The following is a 19,195-nucleotide window of genomic DNA, read 5'->3' on the forward strand; positions in this document are numbered from 1 at the left end:
TTTAAGTCACATGGTTCAAACTGAATTTATTGACATACATTAGCAAGTTGTAAGCACATTCAGTATTCCAAAAACTGCAAAACATCCTAGTTAAACAATTTTGACTGAACTGAACCCTGTCTTCTTGGTAGTTAATTCGGGTAAACAATTTGTTCTATAAAGTGCAGTAAAAAACTTGAGATTCTAACACGAGCTCTGCCGTAAGCATGAATTCACACGAACCTTTGTTATATAAAATATCTTGAACGAAAAAGTTGTCCTATCTACATAAACACAAGTTGGACATACTGCAAAGGTACAAAAGCTGATAGTATTAACTTTAGCTGTGCACTTTGTCAAGTTCGGTCCAAACATACAAAACAAGCGGGAAGGGAGTAACTGCTAGTACAAGCATTTTTGAAACAAGATAACTTTGCAAGAGCATTTGGTATAAGAAACACTCAGCAAGAACTTTGATGTGTACAGAAGATCAGGCCCGGGCATGAAGGAGCTGGCGTCATGAGCAGCAAATGCATTTATATAAAAAAAAAAAAAGAACAGACCTATTTATAAATATATTTACACTCTATGGGTTCTTCAGCTGGCACAAAAGTAAGAGTTGTCCCTGCCTTTCAACCTTAAGTTTAAGTGCTCTCCTGGCAAAGACTTTGGTGATGTCCATGAGCTGACTATGATGCGCCTCAAGAAGTTGTTTGCCGTAATCGCTGGGGTGGAGCAAAGTTGCGCACGACACAAGACAAAAAAGGGGGTGGAGGGTGTTCCCCGGTGCTGTATTTTGATTTTATCGCTGGAACACTGACGATTTCCGGAGCCTCCGTGAACGAGAAAAGAGCCGCAAAAACGACGCATTGCGAGTGCACCTAGTGTGTCGTCCAAAAGCATGAAGCAAAAATAATCTGCGGCATTAAAGATCTTACCAGCCCCTTTGTCTTCAGTTTTACATCTGCCACAACACGTAGCTGCAGAGCGTGACACGGTGGGCACAATCGCCGGCTTGCCTGTCTTTATTTAGTGACAAAGGCTGCTGTCAAAATTACTGGCAGGTGGAACCATCTGGGGCACAGACTTGAGATGCAGAATTTTGTATTGGTTGATACTGCGTCCGGGCAAAATGCGAATAGCTGCAGAGATTGTGATTATGCCAACTGTGTTGCGCATGTAAGTGTAACAAACTGGAAAAGTGGGATAATAATAGGAACTGCGACTATGCGCTTTCGCCGCGTTTGCTCAATGTGCCTTGTTACCGGAATTGCCGAAGAGACGATGGTGGCACGAGGGCTGCCTTATCCTCGAAATCAAAGGACGAGCTGCGCTATCCCGAAAGGTATGGAGCAACCACGCACCTGCAATTCGGTATGTTCACTGCCATCATAGATGAGGCGATTTCAGAGTTGCCGAAACTGTCACTAGATGCAGTTAGTTGCTTGTGGCTTGCCCCCCAAACATTTAGAAGTTACGCTTTGACCAAATGCAGGAATTGCATCCAGCTTATGTAATATAAATGTTTGTGCTAGTGGAAAAAAAAAAGCAATGAAGTGGGCTTGTTTCGTAAACAATGCGATGGTAGAAAAGATTTGCCTTCCAAAGAAAGGCACCAGACACCTTTCTGGAATTGTCTCGACGCTCCATGGGCACAAGGCGACCAGAATGGCAGTTCTTTTGTTTTTGCCTTGCACAGCAAGTTCCGAGATTCTCGCAAAATACAAAAAGGCTTTAACCACAAATTAAAGACAAATAGCCGGTCAGTTAGCCCAAGTTGAGCTCTCACATCGCAGGGTGTATGCAGCCAGTACGCGATGGTAAATCATTGAATCTTGCTTTTGTCAGTGAACAAAAAAGATGACAGCTCAGTTTTGGAAAAGAGACATTACGAGACAAGGGTGCATGCATAAAGCGGCACTAGGTCGACTTTGCGACCCCACGTGCCGAGGAAGAATCGGTGCCCCAAGTCCATTGTTCACATCTTTGCAATCTAAGAAGAGAAGACGAAGACTCACGGTGACAACCATTGCACTCCCAACACTTATCCGTCATATGTCCCGCCTTTTTCGCCCTTTTGAGAGCCAAGAAAGAATTTGCGACTGCCACTTCAAAGCTTGCAGAGGTCCAGCCCGTCGGCAAACTATGCACAATTTGTCGCAGAAAACACTCGATGCCTGCGGTCAGAAAGGACACTCCAAGGAAAATAACGTCCCGACCGAGAAAATGATCTCCGGTGAGGCTGGTGTTCCCTAAAGGCAGTTCAGGAGTCTACAAGTTACAAAACATTTGTGAGCCTCATTTTCCAAAAAAAAAAAAAAGATTAGATGGTGTAAAAATAATTTAGTATAATTTCTAACGCCGCTACTGTGGAGCGTGAACATTCGGTTTTCTGCGAAAAAGCTTGCATTTCATTTGCCTCAGAACCGAACTATGTATTTTTGCAGATGCACTAATGACTCTCTTTTTGCTTACGCATTGTATAACATTGCGCTACTAGAATTTCGGCCACGCTGCAAGGTTTCTCGTTCGCCGCGTGCTCTCCTCCAACCGACGCCGTCCCGTGGACGTTCTCTCTCTTGGACGGACTCTCTTCGTCAGACCTCGGTGGTGTCATCCACGGAGCCCTGAATGGTGGTCCTGAGGAAGCAGGCGGCCTGCACCACATTCCAGTTGCAGTGCTCGAGCGCCCGGGTGCTGCCCTCGGCGGGGGCCAGGCCCTGCCCGGTGCCCATGTGCAGCTGCAGCCGCACCCACTTGATGGCCTTGTGCACGTCCCAGTCCACCTCGCTCAGGGCCACCAGGCACTCCTCGGGAGAGACACGCTGCGGCAGAGCAGACGGGGGCCCCCCGTGAGTTTCTCCCATCCCGCTAATTCGCAGCAATGAGCTGCGAATTAGCTGGGTACATGTCGTGTGTACACGTGTCCTCGTGCAAGTCCGTAATGTCACGTGACCCGATGACGTCGCATCACATCCATGTCTACATGACACCCGAACTTGATGCCATGTTACACGACAAGGGAATGCTACACGATGTATCATGCGACACTATGGCATCACATAACGTCCGAACCCGATATCAAGTCATGGGATGTGTGCATCAGTCAAGCGTGTGGCGGTTCTTCTGAAACCCCGATTGTTAATAAGATGTAGAAAAAATATGAGTGTGCTCGCGGACAACTTTTTGCAACTTTTCAGAAAACAGTTGGCACCAGACGGGTCCGATGGACAAGTAAGTGTGTTGGCATACACACAGTTCTGCTGGACATCCATGCTCGATCCTTCTAGGAGTCTATGTCGATGGTTAAAGATTAACCTTCATCTACGGATACAGTCGGTACATACAGAATGTGTTGTTCTGTACGTACTTCATTCTGTGCTGTTTGTGGTGAATTCAAGACTTGCCCTTTTTGATACCGTCGTGCGGTCGCCTAGATGCATTCCCACGGTTCTTGAATCTTTCTGGGACACCAAATCGCGCAATATGGTCGTACGATTTGGTCACACAGTTACCCACGTGCTTGCCGTCCTTGACCTAGCAGGGTTAAATCCCTGTTCTCGGGGACCGCTTGGCACGGCGGTAGGGTGTCGGGCTTGCAATCCTGGAGTCCAGGGTTCAATTCTTGTTGGAGGACGCACAAAACTTCTTTCCGATTGTGCGTTCGTTTGTACCGATTTTCATCCGCATTACACATTGTCGCGACATCACGTCGCACTTTCCTCTGGTATCTCGGCCCTTAAATAGTGTATGTCGTGGTCCCAATTACAGTTATTTTCACGTGGTTCTCGCAGCACCCCAAGCGCTGTTTCACATCGTAGGGGTTCTAATACAGATTCTGAGCCTTGCCATTAAGCGATCGGTTTGTATCTGCGGTTTCAACACTGCATCCTTGCGACATCTGCACCATCTTCGTGCTGCGCTGTCGAGGGTTTACTGCGAAAGCTGAACGCCCGTTCACACACTTGTACTTGACTCCGACCGACTGAGACAAGACCGGTTTTTAAGCCTTTTGCGACGGCTTGCGACGGCTTGCGACCGGCTGCGCAGCAATAGAGCCGGACGTAAGCCATCGTAAGAGGCTTAAAAACCGGGAAACTTTTTTTGCACGTTGTTAGGGTGCAGTCATGTGACAACAGGGATCATGTGACCACCTATGTGACCCCCCCCCCCCCCCCATCTTCTCAAATCCTGTTATTTTCACCGCTTTCTCCTCTCTCCCACTCTGCGGCATTTCTTTCAACATTTTTCGTTTGTTTGTTTTTTGCTACAAGCTTGAATTTGAGCAGCACGTTGAAACGTTAAAATCTTCCTTTGTGGTTGTGGATCCATGAAGCTTGTTTGTTTAACACAGTTTTTTCTCACCGTTTTTCTACATAAAACTATTTTTTGGAGAACAGATGTGAGCGAAGAATTCCATCTCGTTGAGCGGTGACATATGCAGCAAGCTAATGAGTGCAGTCTTCAAATTTATATTTTCTATTTGCCCTTTCACTTCTACCTTTGGCATATTTTGTTGTTATGTTGTAACCTTGCAGTGAACAAGCAATAATAGTTTTTTGCGGTCGGAGCTTGCGCTGGAGTTGATACAAGAGAGATGTGCACAAAACTATATTTATTTTATCGAAGCACATTTTCCACCCAAGATCACGAATACTGCTGACACTTTAGTGGGTATCAAGTTCTTAAAAGTAAATTTATAGATGAAGGCTTGCCTGGGTTTCTCTTCAAACTTTTTTGTTTGGGGAGCCTGGAGGACACATTTTGAAAGAGACATCCTACCTATGGTTAAGAGCTTATGCTCCATGGGCTAAAGCACATCTTCTTTCTCTATATGTCTTGTCCACGATACCCCAACCTTGTCGAGATTGTTCACATACTTCCGGAGCACGGCTTGTTCGTCGTTTTCCGACACTGCGCTCGACTTCACCAACGTGGTTTCGTTTTGCGAAGATCCCTGCACTTGAAACAGAAACAAACAGACGAGCAGAAAAGCCACAAAATACGAACTCCAAGAAGGAAGAGAGAAACACCATAGAGGAGGACGAACATGATCAAAATAAAAACAGGAACTTTGGGCCGGGGGGAGAAGGGGGGAGGGGTATGTAGATGGTCGCGTGATCTTTGATGACATGTCACTGCGCCCCGACGACGTTCAAAAAAGGCGTCCCTCAGAAACCGGTTTTGTCTCGGTCGGTCGTAGTCCCAACGCATGTGTGTGAATGGGCCTTTAGGTGACGTGCAAGTTTCACAGTGTTTACTCTTTAGAAAACGGGTTACCTGAGGTTTTGAATGCATTGCAAGAGAGGAGAGAGATTATCAGACACTAGAAGCCGACCAACCTCTTTCGCGAGAACTTTCTGCATGATCCGGACTTCGTCCGAGTCGACGCCACGTGCAGGGCCTTGGGTTCTGCGGGGAAAGATTATACGCCATTTGAGGCTACGATGGTCCAACTGGCTGCGGTTGCGAGGGATTCAAGAAACAAAATAAAACCACACTATTTGACCCGCATACATACACCACACGACGCAGAGAGCTGGAACACCATGTGAATGTGAAAGTTTGAGAACATGATGCTACCTAGATAAAAAGAAACACGAAAACAAAATTTTTCTACGAGTTGACGTCTCTTAGGGCTAGTTATTGTCGAACCGAGAGATAACACTGAGGGTGCCTCTGGCATTGATTTCAAGGAAAACACTTGTCAGCAAGAAAAACAATGTTTTCTTCAAACAAACTGTTCTAACTGAAATATATGCCACAGATGCCCACGAGACAATTTCTTGGTTTGATGAATATTAGGCCTAAGGGCAAGTCGGGCAACTTCATGTTTTCAATAGGGGTGTGCAAATACTCAAACTCTAATCGAATAGAAAGTTTCCGAATAATTCGATTCGTGAATCGAATTCCTAGTATTTGGTCACTCAAATATTCAATATGTACAGCCAAAGATGGGCGGTCGGCGCGGAGCTAACAAAAGAGCCGCTTTTTCTCACGATGTTAGCGCCGTGATGTTCGACAGACCATTAGAGGAACACCTCTTGGTCCTACCAGTCCACAAAAATCTAAAACGCAGGTTAGAAAAAAGAAGAGTAACAAACGCCACAAACTTTATAGCATGCAGATTTACTCACGATAGTGACGCAATCTAATCTTGAATCACAACCAAAACACCCCGTTTGCGCCACTTCCAGAGAGGAATTGTTGGGAGGCCAGAATTCCGCGCCATGCCTAAAGCACCTCGTTTCAAATTGAAGCGCCGATGTACAGCGTGTCACAACAGAAAATTTACAGGGTTTTTTTTTACCGCAAAAATAAACTAGGCATCGCCGAACGCTCATTCTCCGCCCAAAGGTAGCGCTAAAGGTCACAACCAGATGCCAAAGTTTCAGCCCGATCCGATACCTTATTCAAAAGTTATAAGTGATTTTCTGAAAATTTCAATGGCAAAATGGCGGCCGACTGAGTTTTTGAATACATGGGGCTCTATGGCACCAAAAACCAAAAACAGGCAAAAATGGGCTCCATTTTTGCATTTAATGAAGGTGAATCAACTTCTTGGGAATATAAGGTGTTTAAAAGTGATGGTAATCTGTAACTCAACCTCTGGAAGCAAAATTAGTTCTAGATGATGAAACATTCGAACGCAAAAAATAAAGCACGTGAGCTACGAAAGGTGTCTCTTTTTATTATTTTCTATATCGGGCAGTTTTTATCGGGCACCCGCTCTCTGGCTCCCCCTATAGACCTTTTCAGTGTATTATCGTCCCCAGCCACCTAATAAGTATCCGGTATGGGCAACGAAAAAATAATCCAACAATTCAACCTGCAAATAGTAAAAAACTAGAGGGGAGGCAAAACGAGAAAGTGTGACGGTTACGCTTATATCCTAAATGCCTTCTATTGGCGTGGCAAAGGCAAAACTATGTTTTCGCCTATACTGGAAGTGACGACAATTCAAGACGGTGGCGCACTTGCAAAAAAGGTCTATCTGCAAAGATATTTAGCGTGCGAGTGATGATTTGAACCCAGAACAAGCATCTTCACACATATTCATGAGCAGAAAGAATAAAGCAGTACTTATTTATTGCAAATCTGACTATATTACGTGGCTTTCAATTTATTTTGATTGTCTGCGTGCACAAGGAGTTACTTATCCAGTGTTACTGCATAGTTCTTGCTGTCTCTCTTGGTTTTCCACATGTCCTTCGTTCGTTTGGCACGTATATCCCCCATGCTGGAAAGCGTCGACGCCGTGTTCGCGCTAATAGTGTCCGACAGTGCACACGAATACACGTACGAAGTGGTTTTAACACCGTTTTTTACGCCACGAATTTCAAATAAAAATGCTGTAACTGACCAATTATTTCGTATGCGTGACTGAGAAATGTTCCAATGTGCCTAGTACATACAAATTATTTGTAATATTTGCTCTTATAATCGAGCGCAGAGAGAAAATGCCCTCGCTTTTTCCCATAGAAATGCATTACCGGAAGTCAATTTCTCACTGCTTGGTGTCTGTTTCAAAATGCAACAGTACACTAGTGCCACCTGAACCTCTAGCGTTTATTGTAATAACTCTATGCTCGTAACAAGCCAAGGTGTTCATGATATCGCAATTGTTTCGTTTTGGCCGGCGATGGAATGCTTTGGTTCGATTATAAGTCAACCCCCCCACTTCAGATTTTCAAAAATTGAAAAAAGGGTCGACCTACATTCGTCTAAATACAATATTTATGCCGATCGAAAACCAGAATTTCATTCACTCCGCGCAATAAAAGAAAACCGCTGAAGCTTAAAGTAGAGAGGTACTGTAACTCGGCCACTCCAAAACTGCAGCTTCTACAAGGAGTTATTCACACTTGTGGCTTATCCATACGAGATGCACCCCATGTGGTCATTTGCATCCGTCTCCGGTCGAAACAACACAACAATGTGCCAAGTGGCCATCGTCGAAAACTGGCAGAGTGCCTCATTGCAGTACGGTGTAAAGTTTGGCAAGTGGGTTGAACATGGTTAAGTAGAGAACAACACTGAAAAAATTAAGGACATAAAGACAAGTTACACTCCATCCGTTCCGTCTGTGTACCCCACCCTCTTGTCCTTGGTTGCTTCGGCGCTGCTCGCTCTGCGTTACTACGTGTCTCTCTGCAGACCCACCTTTTGGCATTGGGCCTGTCCATCGCGAACTCGAGGAGGTCCTCGCAGCTGACGTGGTCGCTGTTCTTGTAGATGGTCGGGGGGGAGGGCGCGTCAGTCAGGTGGTCAAGGCTGTCTATCTCCTCCTGGATCTGGTTCTCGAAGGAGTCGTCGAGACTGCAAGCAACGACATCGCCGCTGCAGGACCAGTGGACGGAAGTTTGCATAGTTTCGGCAACCACTGTCGAGGGCACTTTATATTTAATCGAGTTAACTGCTACTACTCCGGGTTATGCGCGCAAGTTTGTCTGTTTCTTCTGCAGAGGTTGTGGTGATGTCAGAACGCCGTGCTCTGGTTCTGCCCACTATCCTTCAATCAGAGCCAATCGGAGCTCGCCATTCTGACGTCACCACAACCCCTGCAAAAAAAGCAGACGAATTTGCACTCCGCATAGGATTTTCCTCGCCGCAATCTGCCTTAGGGAATGCAAGGCGCACCACTTCAACAACACAGTCGTTTATCCCCATAAAGCCCCCGTGCCAGTTCTGTGCCGGCCTTTTATCTACGGTGGAGTGCCACTCGCGTCACCGAATGTACTTGGCCACCTCGCAAGAGAGGTGGCCAGGGATCGTTTAATGTGCGGGCAACCTGGTCGAACCATGTTTGACCACCACGTTGCCTGCAAGGTCTTCATTGGTATCACCGTATTCACTCGAATCTAACGCGCGCACCTTTTTTCCGGGGAAATAGGTCCAAAAATCGCATGCGCGCTAGAATCGAGTGCGACCCAAAACTGCGTTACCGTATCGCCATCGACATTTCAAAATGGCCGCTCCATTATGCGCCGAGAAGCTGAGAGGCTTAGAGCGTAGCCAGCTTGTGTGTTTCTTGCGTTCGTATCAGCGTGGAAGTTCCCACTGCAAAGCCTTGCCACATTCACCATGATGCTGGATTCAAAAGAAAAGTGATATTGTGCACGGAGAGCGATGGAAATCGGGCCGCATCACGTGCGATGGGCGAAAGATGCGTGGTGCATGATCCCGTCTGCAATGGTTATCAAGGCCTTCAACAAGTGCAGAATTTCTAACGCTATGGACGGCACCGAAGATGAAATGCTTTTGGCCGCCGACAGCGATAAGGAGTCGTCCGACAACAATGACGAGTGATGCATACCGCCCCACGGGCGCTGCGCCGAACCGTTGTCGTGTTGGCGACCTTGCCGGCGAGAGACAGCGCCGTTCATTTCATCGCAAAATTGAAGCATTTGGAATAAACCTTCGTTGTTCCAAGTGAGAAAAAGTTTAATTTCTGTATACAACCTACAATATCTGGTGTGCGTAACAATCAAGGTCATCGCGTTTTTTTTTTCGGACCTCGAAAAATGGGTGCGCGTTACAATGGAGGGCGCGTTAGATTCGAGTAAATATGGTAATACAAAATCCCACAAACTCGTTGTCGAAGACCGTTCATTCTGTTCAATCCGCAAAATGTCGAGCTGCTTAAGGCGTCTGCGAGTCCGTCGTAACCCAGAACTACACCTATCAAAAGACCGCCGCCACCCACCTGCACGTCCGCACTGGCTTGGGAGGCGCCACCTTGGCCGCCACCACGTCGTCCGCCTTGCCCCGGCCCGCCCTCGCCTCCACGGCCGCCACCCTCTCGTTGACCGATGACTGCCGCGAGCAGACAGAGAGTGCCTCCTGGGTCGCCGAACACGCGTCCGGCCGCTCCGCCGCGCCAGGCAGCAGCAGCAGCGGGTGCTTCCGTTGGTGGTGCTTCAGCGACTGCGTCGCCGCGCGGCTGCGGTCCCTCGGCGGGAGCGGCAGAGGATTCGTGTCCGCGTCGCCCGGCGGAGGCGGGGGCGCCCCCAGGCCGTTGCGTGCCGACGGCGACGCGCTCGTCGCGTTGGCGGCCAGTCTCGCGACGGTTGCGGTGTGCGGAGTGCTGGCCCTGCAGCTGCTCGGGATCCCGTGCCGGTTCCCGCGGACCTTGGGCTGCACCGGGACGCCGCTCCGCAACCGGCGGAGCGGGTTGGCGTCCGCGCCGGGGTCCGAGTCCGACGGATCCTCAGGTGTCGCGAGCGGGGCCGTCTCCCCCACCCCTTTGTCGCATGCCCTCTCGACCAGGCTGCTGTAGGCCTCCTTGGCCTCCTCCGTGATGGAGTCCTGGATGTCCGGGATGGCCTCGGCCTCCTCGGAGAAGGTGCGGCGGCCCGGCTTGGGGCTGCTTGACGACATGAACTTGAAGGAGAACTTGCGCTTGTTGGGAGAGCTCGGCGTGCGGGGGCTGTCCTGGGTGGTGTCCGACTCTGAGCGGCCGTCCATCTCCTGCATGCTGCGAGCGGCCACCTCCTTGGCGATGGCAATGGCCGTGTCCAGCGTCTGCTCCTCCGCCGCCGAGATGGGCTTCACCGTCGCCTGCTGCCGCTTCTTGGCCGGGGAGGCAGCCGGCGCGGAGGAGCGGGGCGCTGGCGTCTCCCTCGCCGCGGTCGACGGCGAGTCGTTGCGCGGGAGGGAGCCCTCCTTGGACGAGGTCCCATCGAAGTCGAAGTTGAGCTGCGTCGTCTCCAGGGCGCGGAACACTTCGTCCATGAGCGACGGTCCGAAGTCCAGCGTCTGCATCGTGCAAAGAAGCCGGTCAAGCGAGCTTCTAAGGGTTTTTGGGTTCGATGCTGTCCCGTAACCCTAGTCCGAAGAAGATGCAACTTCAACCAATCTTGGCTTTGATTATAGTTGCCTACAAAGGGACGACCGACAGAACCTTCTGCTGGGAAGAAAATCGCTCCCCAGTTTCCTTCCCTTCATTCCCTCTCCCCGCCTTTCCCCACGGGAGCGGGTCTCAGAGCTACTCCCCGCAGAAAGGGGGAGGGTCCCCTCTTTCTCGAATGGAAAGGAGAAATCGATGGAGAGTTCTTTTTCTGGCTGCTTGTCGGCCCAAACACAGGGTGCGGCAAGTCCCTGGTATCCCATTACCATCCCGCAGCCAATCTGACTGTGGCAACAGCTGACAAGAATGCCGAAAAATGAATCGCAAAGCAGGAGGAGTGAACTTGATAAACTGCGTCCTGTATTTCCACAAGCTGTCACGGACCACAGCTATCATTATTATCGATCGGTTGAAGCAAAGAAAATATAAAATTGGTCGGGACAAAGCTTACGAGGCTATTTATTTATTTCTTCGATTCTACAGGCAGCCCTTGTCATCTGTACAGGTGAGAGTTTCATAAAACTTTTCAATATGAAAACTACTTGCAGTCACGTTGGTCAAGCCCAATCGGCGGGTCACCTACTGGAGATGCGCCAGGCGCAGTTATTCTGCACAAATACGCTATCGCCGACCGACTGGTAAACTTTAGGTGCAGCTCTGCACGAGTCTAACGTTAGGCTAGTGCTCAAGTAGGCCTTTCTGCCACATGGTTAAGAAAGAACTGTTGTAACATCCCGAGAGATAGCCCACCTAAAATCAGGAGAAAATCGGGTGAAAATAAGGTGGGCTTTCAGTGTACAACCAAGAAAAGATGGAAAAAAAAAAAAAAAAACTATTTTGAGATCATGTTTTCTTGCCAAGCTTGTTATTACAGTGAGGGACAATGAAGTAAAAATAACTACTTCCCAGTCAGCAATGTTCGCTTACATCCCGCCATAGCTACCTAGACGCATTTACACCAACGTCACCATTGATCCAAACACCACGATTACTAGGAGTGGGCTATCTTTCGGTGTTTAAAAAGAAAATAGCAGATCAAGCTAAAAATAGGGGCGGGTTATATTTCGGGACTGGAGCATCTCTCGGGATACAGACTAAAGGCCCGTTCACACCTTTGCGACCTCTTAGAACTGGGTTCCTTGAAACCTCTTACAACGAGAGTACACACTGGCGCCATCTATTGGGTAGCAGTGTAAACTTGGCGGTATGGCATATTTTCTATTTCTCTCGAGCATTATCCTTTATTTCTTGGCTCGAAAAACTTCTGTCAATGTTATAAACGAGCCTTTCTTATAGGTATTACGCACATTTGACCTCGGAAATACCACAAAACCTTCGCTCTTGTGAAATGCAGTTCCAGAGTCACCGCATAGATGGCGCCAGTGTGCCAGTGTGTTCTCTCGTCCTAAGAAATTTTAAGCGGTTTAAAAAGTCTTGGTCTCTCTCGGTCGTACTTGGTTGCAAGAGTGTGAACGGGCCTTAAGCTCGTCATAACAGAAACCTTGATTTTGACCAAGATTTCGGTCTGTTCTAAAAGGAGGATGTTGCATGCAGATATGAAGTTGAGTCAATGGTATGTAGAGGAAAACCAACTGAACTTCACAAATCGGTATGTTATATTTAAATGTCTGTTGTAACCAGGTCTGCTGTAATGAGCTTGGACTGTATTACGGTAGGTAAACATCTAAAATTGGCTGCAGCACGTTTGCTGACTGCTTGTGACCAATAATTTATTATCGGAACCCCCAAAACGCTTCCTAAAAATGTGATGGCACTTCTTTCAGTGTCCTTTTGTACGGATGAAGGTGCCCACCTCAAACTTGGGGCTCTCGGTGGAGTCCATCTGCTCTTCGTCGCTGATCTCGTGGTACTCGTGGTCGGGCTTGTGGCCCTCCCTGGCGCCCTTGCGGCCCTGGGGCCCTGTAGGGTCCAGGATGAACTCCTTGGTCAGGTCCTTCTCGCTGCTCGAGTCCGACCACGTTTCTGTACGGGTGAAGCCGTCACACGCTCAAGGTTACAACCAACCTTGGCGCCACGTCTGTCGCAAGCTATGATTTCTGCAAGCCGGAAAGACTGAATGTGTCTGGAATCGTCTGGACCATAGAGAGACAGCCATCACATCGGCGACGGGTGGAAAGGGAGGCACGTTGAGTGGTAAAGGGAAAATCGCACATTAGCCTCCACAGGCAGGAGAGGGAGAAAACACGCTCTTTGTGGGATTTCTGAGTGGCTTTGAGGGAGCAAATGCAACTAAAGGGACTGCCCTTTAAGCTTCTCTTTGTCCTTTCGTAGGGTTCCGAAAAGTTTTAGCGGTTTTACGAGGTTCAAACCCCATAAGCCTCGTGTTTATTGCCCCTTTTGCCAATCTTCTGGAACATTCCGGTAGAATCGTGCGACTTATCGCGACTTCTTGTGTGGAATGATCTCAAAGTTGCTGTGGCTGGCAACATCCAGCTGGTACCCCTTACTTGGCGGACACAGGATGCGCGGAACTTTTACGTCTCGTGTATGGGTACATGTTCGCCTATTGAACATTTATTTCCAACGTAACATTCGTCTACCCTCTTTTATTAGTTACAATATAACAAAACGTCTTTGGCTGCATGCACCCCCTTTAATGCCTCGAACTGCCATATATAAAAGATATTTATTAAGATTGCAAGCAGAACAGTTTATGCACGAAAAATTTCTTTAGCGCGTGGTCACCGTTTGTGTAACAGGGGTGACCACGCGCTGTAATAACAAACCACGCATACATCAAAAAAAAAAGGGCAGATGTCTCATGAAGCCGAAAATAAAGTGTGATGCCAAAAAAAGGAGTAGTCGGCGAAGTCGTTGGGCATCGCCATCGCACACAGTCGGGTCTGTGAACAAAAGCGTTCAAAACAAAATGGACATCTGACCATTTTTTTCAGAATGCTTTTGTTTAGTCCTGTGCGAATAATGGACTTTTCGTTCGAAACGAATAGTGGTTTTGGCCAAATACCTAGTTTCGATATGAATATTGAAAAAAAAAAAAAAAAAAAACTTTCAGCCTTTCCATTTTGGTGAAGAAGGAAGAGCAGCGGAGCTGTAGCTTCTGTTCTCGGCGGTGGCTTTCCAGGCGTGCGATCTGCTCTTTTTTCGCAAGGGAATCTGAAGTGCTCGACACAGTGGAACTTTAGGCGTTAGCGGCCTCGCAGCCATTACGAAACCATTCGCGCTGCTGCGCACTTCGCTGCTCATTCCGTTCCCGCTCTTCTTCCCCCGAAGAAATGTTGCCGCGATCTATGAGCGACAGCGACAAGCGGAAAACCGGCAAACACAACACTCTGGACAGCTTTTGCCATCTATGAGTGACGGTGGCAACCAGAGTTTTGTGTCGACATTTCTTTGCAAGGGACACGATCATGGGGAAACTAGCCCTTAACAGCTCCGCTGTAATAGTTTTTCCACACCTTTCATTACCATTGCATCATGCTTAGACGAAAACCCAGCTAAACTCGTGAAGGCTGTTCTACCTGTTCATTCATAAGCTAAGTTTAATTTATCCACCGTAAAATTCCGAGCAAGCACCCCCACCCAGGCAAGAGCCCCCTCCAACTTCACTGCTAATTTCACATTTCCGTGCTGTTCCGGAAAAGCGCCCTCCTCCCCGCACCGCACTTGTATCAAGCACCGCGCCCGCGCTGACCGCGCCAGGGCAACACTGGCCTGCAAAAATCCAGTCCAAAAATCCAATCCAATCCCCTCCTAATTTGCAGCCCGATCAGCCCGGTTGCCACGCGCCATTGTCGCTTTGTTTTAGCGGTGTTAGGTTGGCTATGCATTTTTACACAATGGCAAAGAAAATCGAGGTCGTCCGATGGCATCGTGAAAACGAAAAAAACGTACACCAGTCGTCTCGACACTTGGACAGGGAGAGGAATTTTAACAATTTGCTACAGCAAAACTATGGGAACGGCAAACTTCGACGAAAGCTAAGTAACGGCGTGCCGGTGCTCAGTGAATATGTGGACGACGCACTCTTTGAATACCTGGAGTGCGAAAGAAGTATGAGGCGTTAGCAACCGGCTTCTTTCTGAAAAGGCTGTCAAAATAGCCAACGGCATGCAGTTGGGAAACATCGCCAGGGGCGGATTTAGAGGGGGGGTCCGGATGTCCTTACCCCCCTTTTGGTTTCTGCGTGTGTAAAGTTTAGGGCGTGAAACGGAGGAGAGGGGGTTCCTAAACATAGGGTATGCTGACCAACACCTGACCCCCCCCTCAGGAAAGTCCTGCATCCGCCCCTGAACATCGCGGAATGCTGCAAACTATTTCTTGCGACTGACTCTGAGGAGTCTTTTGGTGGTTTTGAAAGCGATTAACATAGCAGTGACAAATCTTTGGTCTAATAAAGCCTCTGTCCCCAGAGATAAATAAAATATTAAATCCATGTGCACAGCACACTTTTTTTCTTTTTTTTTTTTTTCTGGCAAAAGATTTTGTTGTTGCCATCTTGAATTTTGGTGCCGTTCCGGGATAACGCCCCCCCACTTTACAGGTAATTTTGACTTGCGTGCGGGTGGTGCGCTTGCTCGGAATTCTACGGTATATTTATGAACTGTGACCCCAGAAGGTCCGATTTCTTGGGATGGTAAGTAAACGACGGATTTGACATAAAATGAATTCTATAATGATGGCCAACTATACTCAATCGAATGAATTTACAAATCTTGCTATATAAAATATTCTTTCTTTAATCTTGAGTTATAAAAAGAAAGAATTGCGCATGATGATGGCAGGTTGTAAGGACACCTCTGCCTAACATACACTCTTGCATAACAGTCAGTTTAATTTTAAAACCTTTACTACAATGTAGATATACACATTCACAAAGTTTCCATTTATTTTCAAATACAGCCGGCACGAGTGCACCATCCCGCTTTCAATGTATGTTTTTCTTCCAAGTATGCAATTGCAATATTCATACTTTTCGAAGTGTTTATCGTGGCAGGTTACCCTGTTGAGTGCGCTTCTTACCGAGCACCGATGAAATGCAGAAAAGCAACACCCATGGAAGCGACCGCGGGTATTGCAACGGTGCTCGGGTAAAAAGTGCGCTCAACGGGGCTAACCCACCGCAATCAATACTTCGAAAAACGCAAATAGTGCAGTTCTTCTCGAAGGGAATATCGAATAGCTTATTATTAAAAACTACCGTATTTATTCGAATATAGGTCGACCTTTTTTTCTCGGAAATGTTGTCAAAAATTAAGGGTCGACCTATAATCGTGACCAAAGAATTTCGACCTAATTCGCAACCAAAATTTGAAACCCTACCGAGGGTATGGGGCTATCAATCACCTAGCCGGCGTCTCGGTAGAGCCGCGCGGCTTCTTGTTTCAAAAAGCTTTTGATGCACAAAAACAACCGAACAGCAGCAGCCGACAGCCCGTGTCCGCTACGGCTCTCGCGCACATTTCTCGGGCGTCGAGTTTCGCCATCACGCCTGTAGCGTTCCCCTCGCTGGGCAAGGGGGAAGGGGAGGGAGAGGAACGCGATGCGCCATGCACTTTGCCCTCCTATGCGCTCCATTCCTCTCTCCTTCGCAAACGCGCAAACAAAAAAAAAAGAAAAACGGAGCTACTTTAGTTTGTTTTTTTCGGCGGGTCGCGTGTTACTCACGGGGCTCGCAGCGTTGCTCGTGTCTTTGTGTTTGATCTTTCGTCACTCGCCCGTCTCCACCTTCTTTCGTTTCTTCTTGTCGTCATCCATTTTACAACCGTGTCAGTGAGATATTGTTGCCGATTTGCGATGATGTCTACCAAGCTGACGAAGCTTTTTTGACATCGCCCTGTGATTTAGCTGAGAGTGCTGTAAATAAAGGTTTGTTTCTTTTGCCCTAACTTTCCCCTGTTCCTTAAAAAAAAAAAAAAAAAGAGGTCGACCTATATTTGAATTTTTTTTTTTTTTTATTCTCGGTGGGCTCAATAAATAGGGGTCGACCTATTTTCGTGGTCGACCTATTTTCGGGTAAATACGGTACTACCTATTCAAAATTTTGAATATTCGCACAACCCTACTCTTGTTTCTTTTTTGCTCCGGAGTGCACGAAAGTGTGTCTCTGGTACGAGCTCTTTTGTGCGGTGGGCATTGGGTACTACGAAATTCCCGAGTCTAAAGCAGCTTCTAACGCTGTGGCGTAGCTCAGTGGACCCAGGTTCGATTCCTGCGGGCAGCGGGCAATCTTCGAAGATTTCGCAACATTGCCAACTACAACATTACAACGACAACTGCAACATCAGCTACTACAACATCAACAATGGATGTCATTTCCAGTGTGGAAAGAGCCCATTAAAAAAAAAGAAGAAGACGAAAGTGGGTTACATACCCAGGGCAGGGCCGCTCTTCCCGTCCACCGTGGAGCTGGAACCGTTGAGGAGTGGAGTCATGTCCGAGGAGTCGGAGGAGTCCTTATCCTCCTGGGGCTTATCTGAAAGATAAGTGGCACTTGATGCCCCACTCTCCAGGCCCTTAAAGCCCCCACCAAGATTACCAACTCTTCTCTCTCCTCACTTTTGTCGGTACTACGACCTACCACTGCATCACAAAGGCACTTATTTCCCTGCAGTTTCCTCGTGCAATACGAATATTCAGCCTGCGTAAGAGGTTTATGGCACTGCCTTTTTCCTGGCATCGTTTTGTAAAGCCTCGTCTGCGATACAAATTAGAGTTGACCGAGGTGAACCGTGCAAATATGGAGCAACCATGCACGTTGAGTATGCTTGTTTTGTACAAATATTTTGAAGTACGGATTGAGAGTCTATCCAACTCGCACGGTTCTCAACTCATTGTTTCACTCTGCCAATATCTCCACCCGATCTGTAATTATTTTGGATCAACTCGCTACGATCCGAATTTGTTAGTATCGACACCCCGCATGAAGGGCACAATTTGTCTGGGTAACCACACTGTGCACCACACCAACTTACTGCCATATACCTCCTCACCGAACTGGCCAACCATCAAAAGCCAGATAGCATGTGTGCCAAATTTAGCTCGCATAATTATGCCACCCCACAGGCAAGCCAGTTAATGTTGCCAGCTTGCCGCTTGATTGGAGGGAATTTTTCTTTTCCACTGGCACCGGACCGTCCCTGAATGCCCTTCTTCAAAACCTTTTGCTGTTATGGGCGAAGAATGGGTGCCCCAACTCCTCCAATCTCGCCAAAGTGTTACAGATAAAGGAAAATCAAAGCGAAAAGCCGAAACCACAGGCTTCTTTCTCTCAGCCAGGGGTCGCTGCTGCGTCTGCTAGCTGCGCTTGTGCCCACGAGACGAAACCGTTTAAAGCCGACATAAAGCAGCATCGTAGAGTCCCATCATTTGTGTCAGTCAGCATCCGTCCACGCACATGAACAGTGCATCTGAAATAACTGTTCTTTCGTTGAAATCTGTGCATTTGTTATTCATCAATCGGCATAAGAGATGGTGCCACAGGTTTTGCCTGCCCTTTTGTATATAAATCACTTGACAACATTAATGGAGAATTGTGTTCAGTACGACTGGGGTGTCTGCCTACAGTGGCCTGGGAATGTAGGTCATGTCCCAGGTACAACAGAATCAACGAAAGAACAGCACAACTCTAACTTTCAGCATCCTGTCAGAACACTATTATGATTTCTTTTTTCGTCATTCTTGTTCTTTTATTTTAGAAATTTATATCGGTGCAAGCAAGCACTGATATCCCATTTTGTCAAATCAGGGGCTCTACTCAAATCTTGAGCTACAGCCCTATGTGTCTGTCCTCTTTGCCTAGTTCTTTCACGGCTAGGGTGACCACCTTCCTGTAGGCGAAATGCGGGACACCCTGACCTGGGGGGGGGGAGGGGGGGGGGGGGGGGGGGCGTGCGTGAGGAGAAGAGAGAAGGATGGTATTTTCACGACTCAGGAATAGGTATTAAAAAAATTCACCATCACGCACACCCCGACCTCCTGTGCAGTCCGAAAGCATATTATACTCCTGAAGATTGTGCAGCGGAAATTAAGCTAAAATAATTTTCACTCGCAGTGATATATTGTTTGTATAATTGTTATGGTAAATATTTTATTATGAGTGCCTAAGTTGAAAACATGGAAATCGACTGCAGCAGACCACAATGCATGAAAGGGAAATAAGAAACAGTAATTATTTTTCGACTTGTCGTTTCCTGTCGATACTTACAAGCTAACATGCTCTTACACAAAATTAGAACCTTATGTTGCTGTTTTTACGTCCCCTTGTGAGTTGCAGGTTTTTTTCCTTGTGTGGCCGTCTTCACTAAAAAAGCTTTCCATGACAACCCTTTCGCATGACACAGTATGATTTGGAAATAACTACAATAGTAGTTTATTTTTCAACTTTCG

The 19,195-nt window shown here is 47.5% G+C and overlaps 1 protein-coding gene across 1 annotated transcript in view; it reads right to left on the reverse strand.

The window, feature by feature from the left end:
• Positions 1–6: 6 nt before the first annotated feature.
• The window catches only part of LOC8034716 (activated Cdc42 kinase-like), a 94,119-nt gene continuing 74,930 nt past the window's right edge, over positions 7–19,195 (reverse strand). The window contains exons 11-16 of the mRNA XM_029978085.4: positions 17,181–17,282; positions 12,642–12,811; positions 9,686–10,737; positions 8,143–8,298; positions 5,322–5,391; positions 7–2,804 (exon numbers count right to left, since the gene is read on the reverse strand). Coding sequence (XP_029833945.2) covers positions 2,577–2,804; positions 5,322–5,391; positions 8,143–8,298; positions 9,686–10,737; positions 12,642–12,811; positions 17,181–17,282 — 1,778 coding nt within the window. The 3' untranslated portion in view covers positions 7–2,576. The remainder of the gene's footprint in view (positions 2,805–5,321; positions 5,392–8,142; positions 8,299–9,685; positions 10,738–12,641; positions 12,812–17,180; positions 17,283–19,195) is intronic.

This window comes from Ixodes scapularis, unplaced genomic scaffold (assembly GCF_016920785.2).
Source record: "Ixodes scapularis isolate PalLabHiFi unplaced genomic scaffold, ASM1692078v2 PGA_scaffold1__304_contigs__length_218370807, whole genome shotgun sequence".
NCBI lineage: Eukaryota > Metazoa > Arthropoda > Arachnida > Ixodida > Ixodidae > Ixodes > Ixodes scapularis.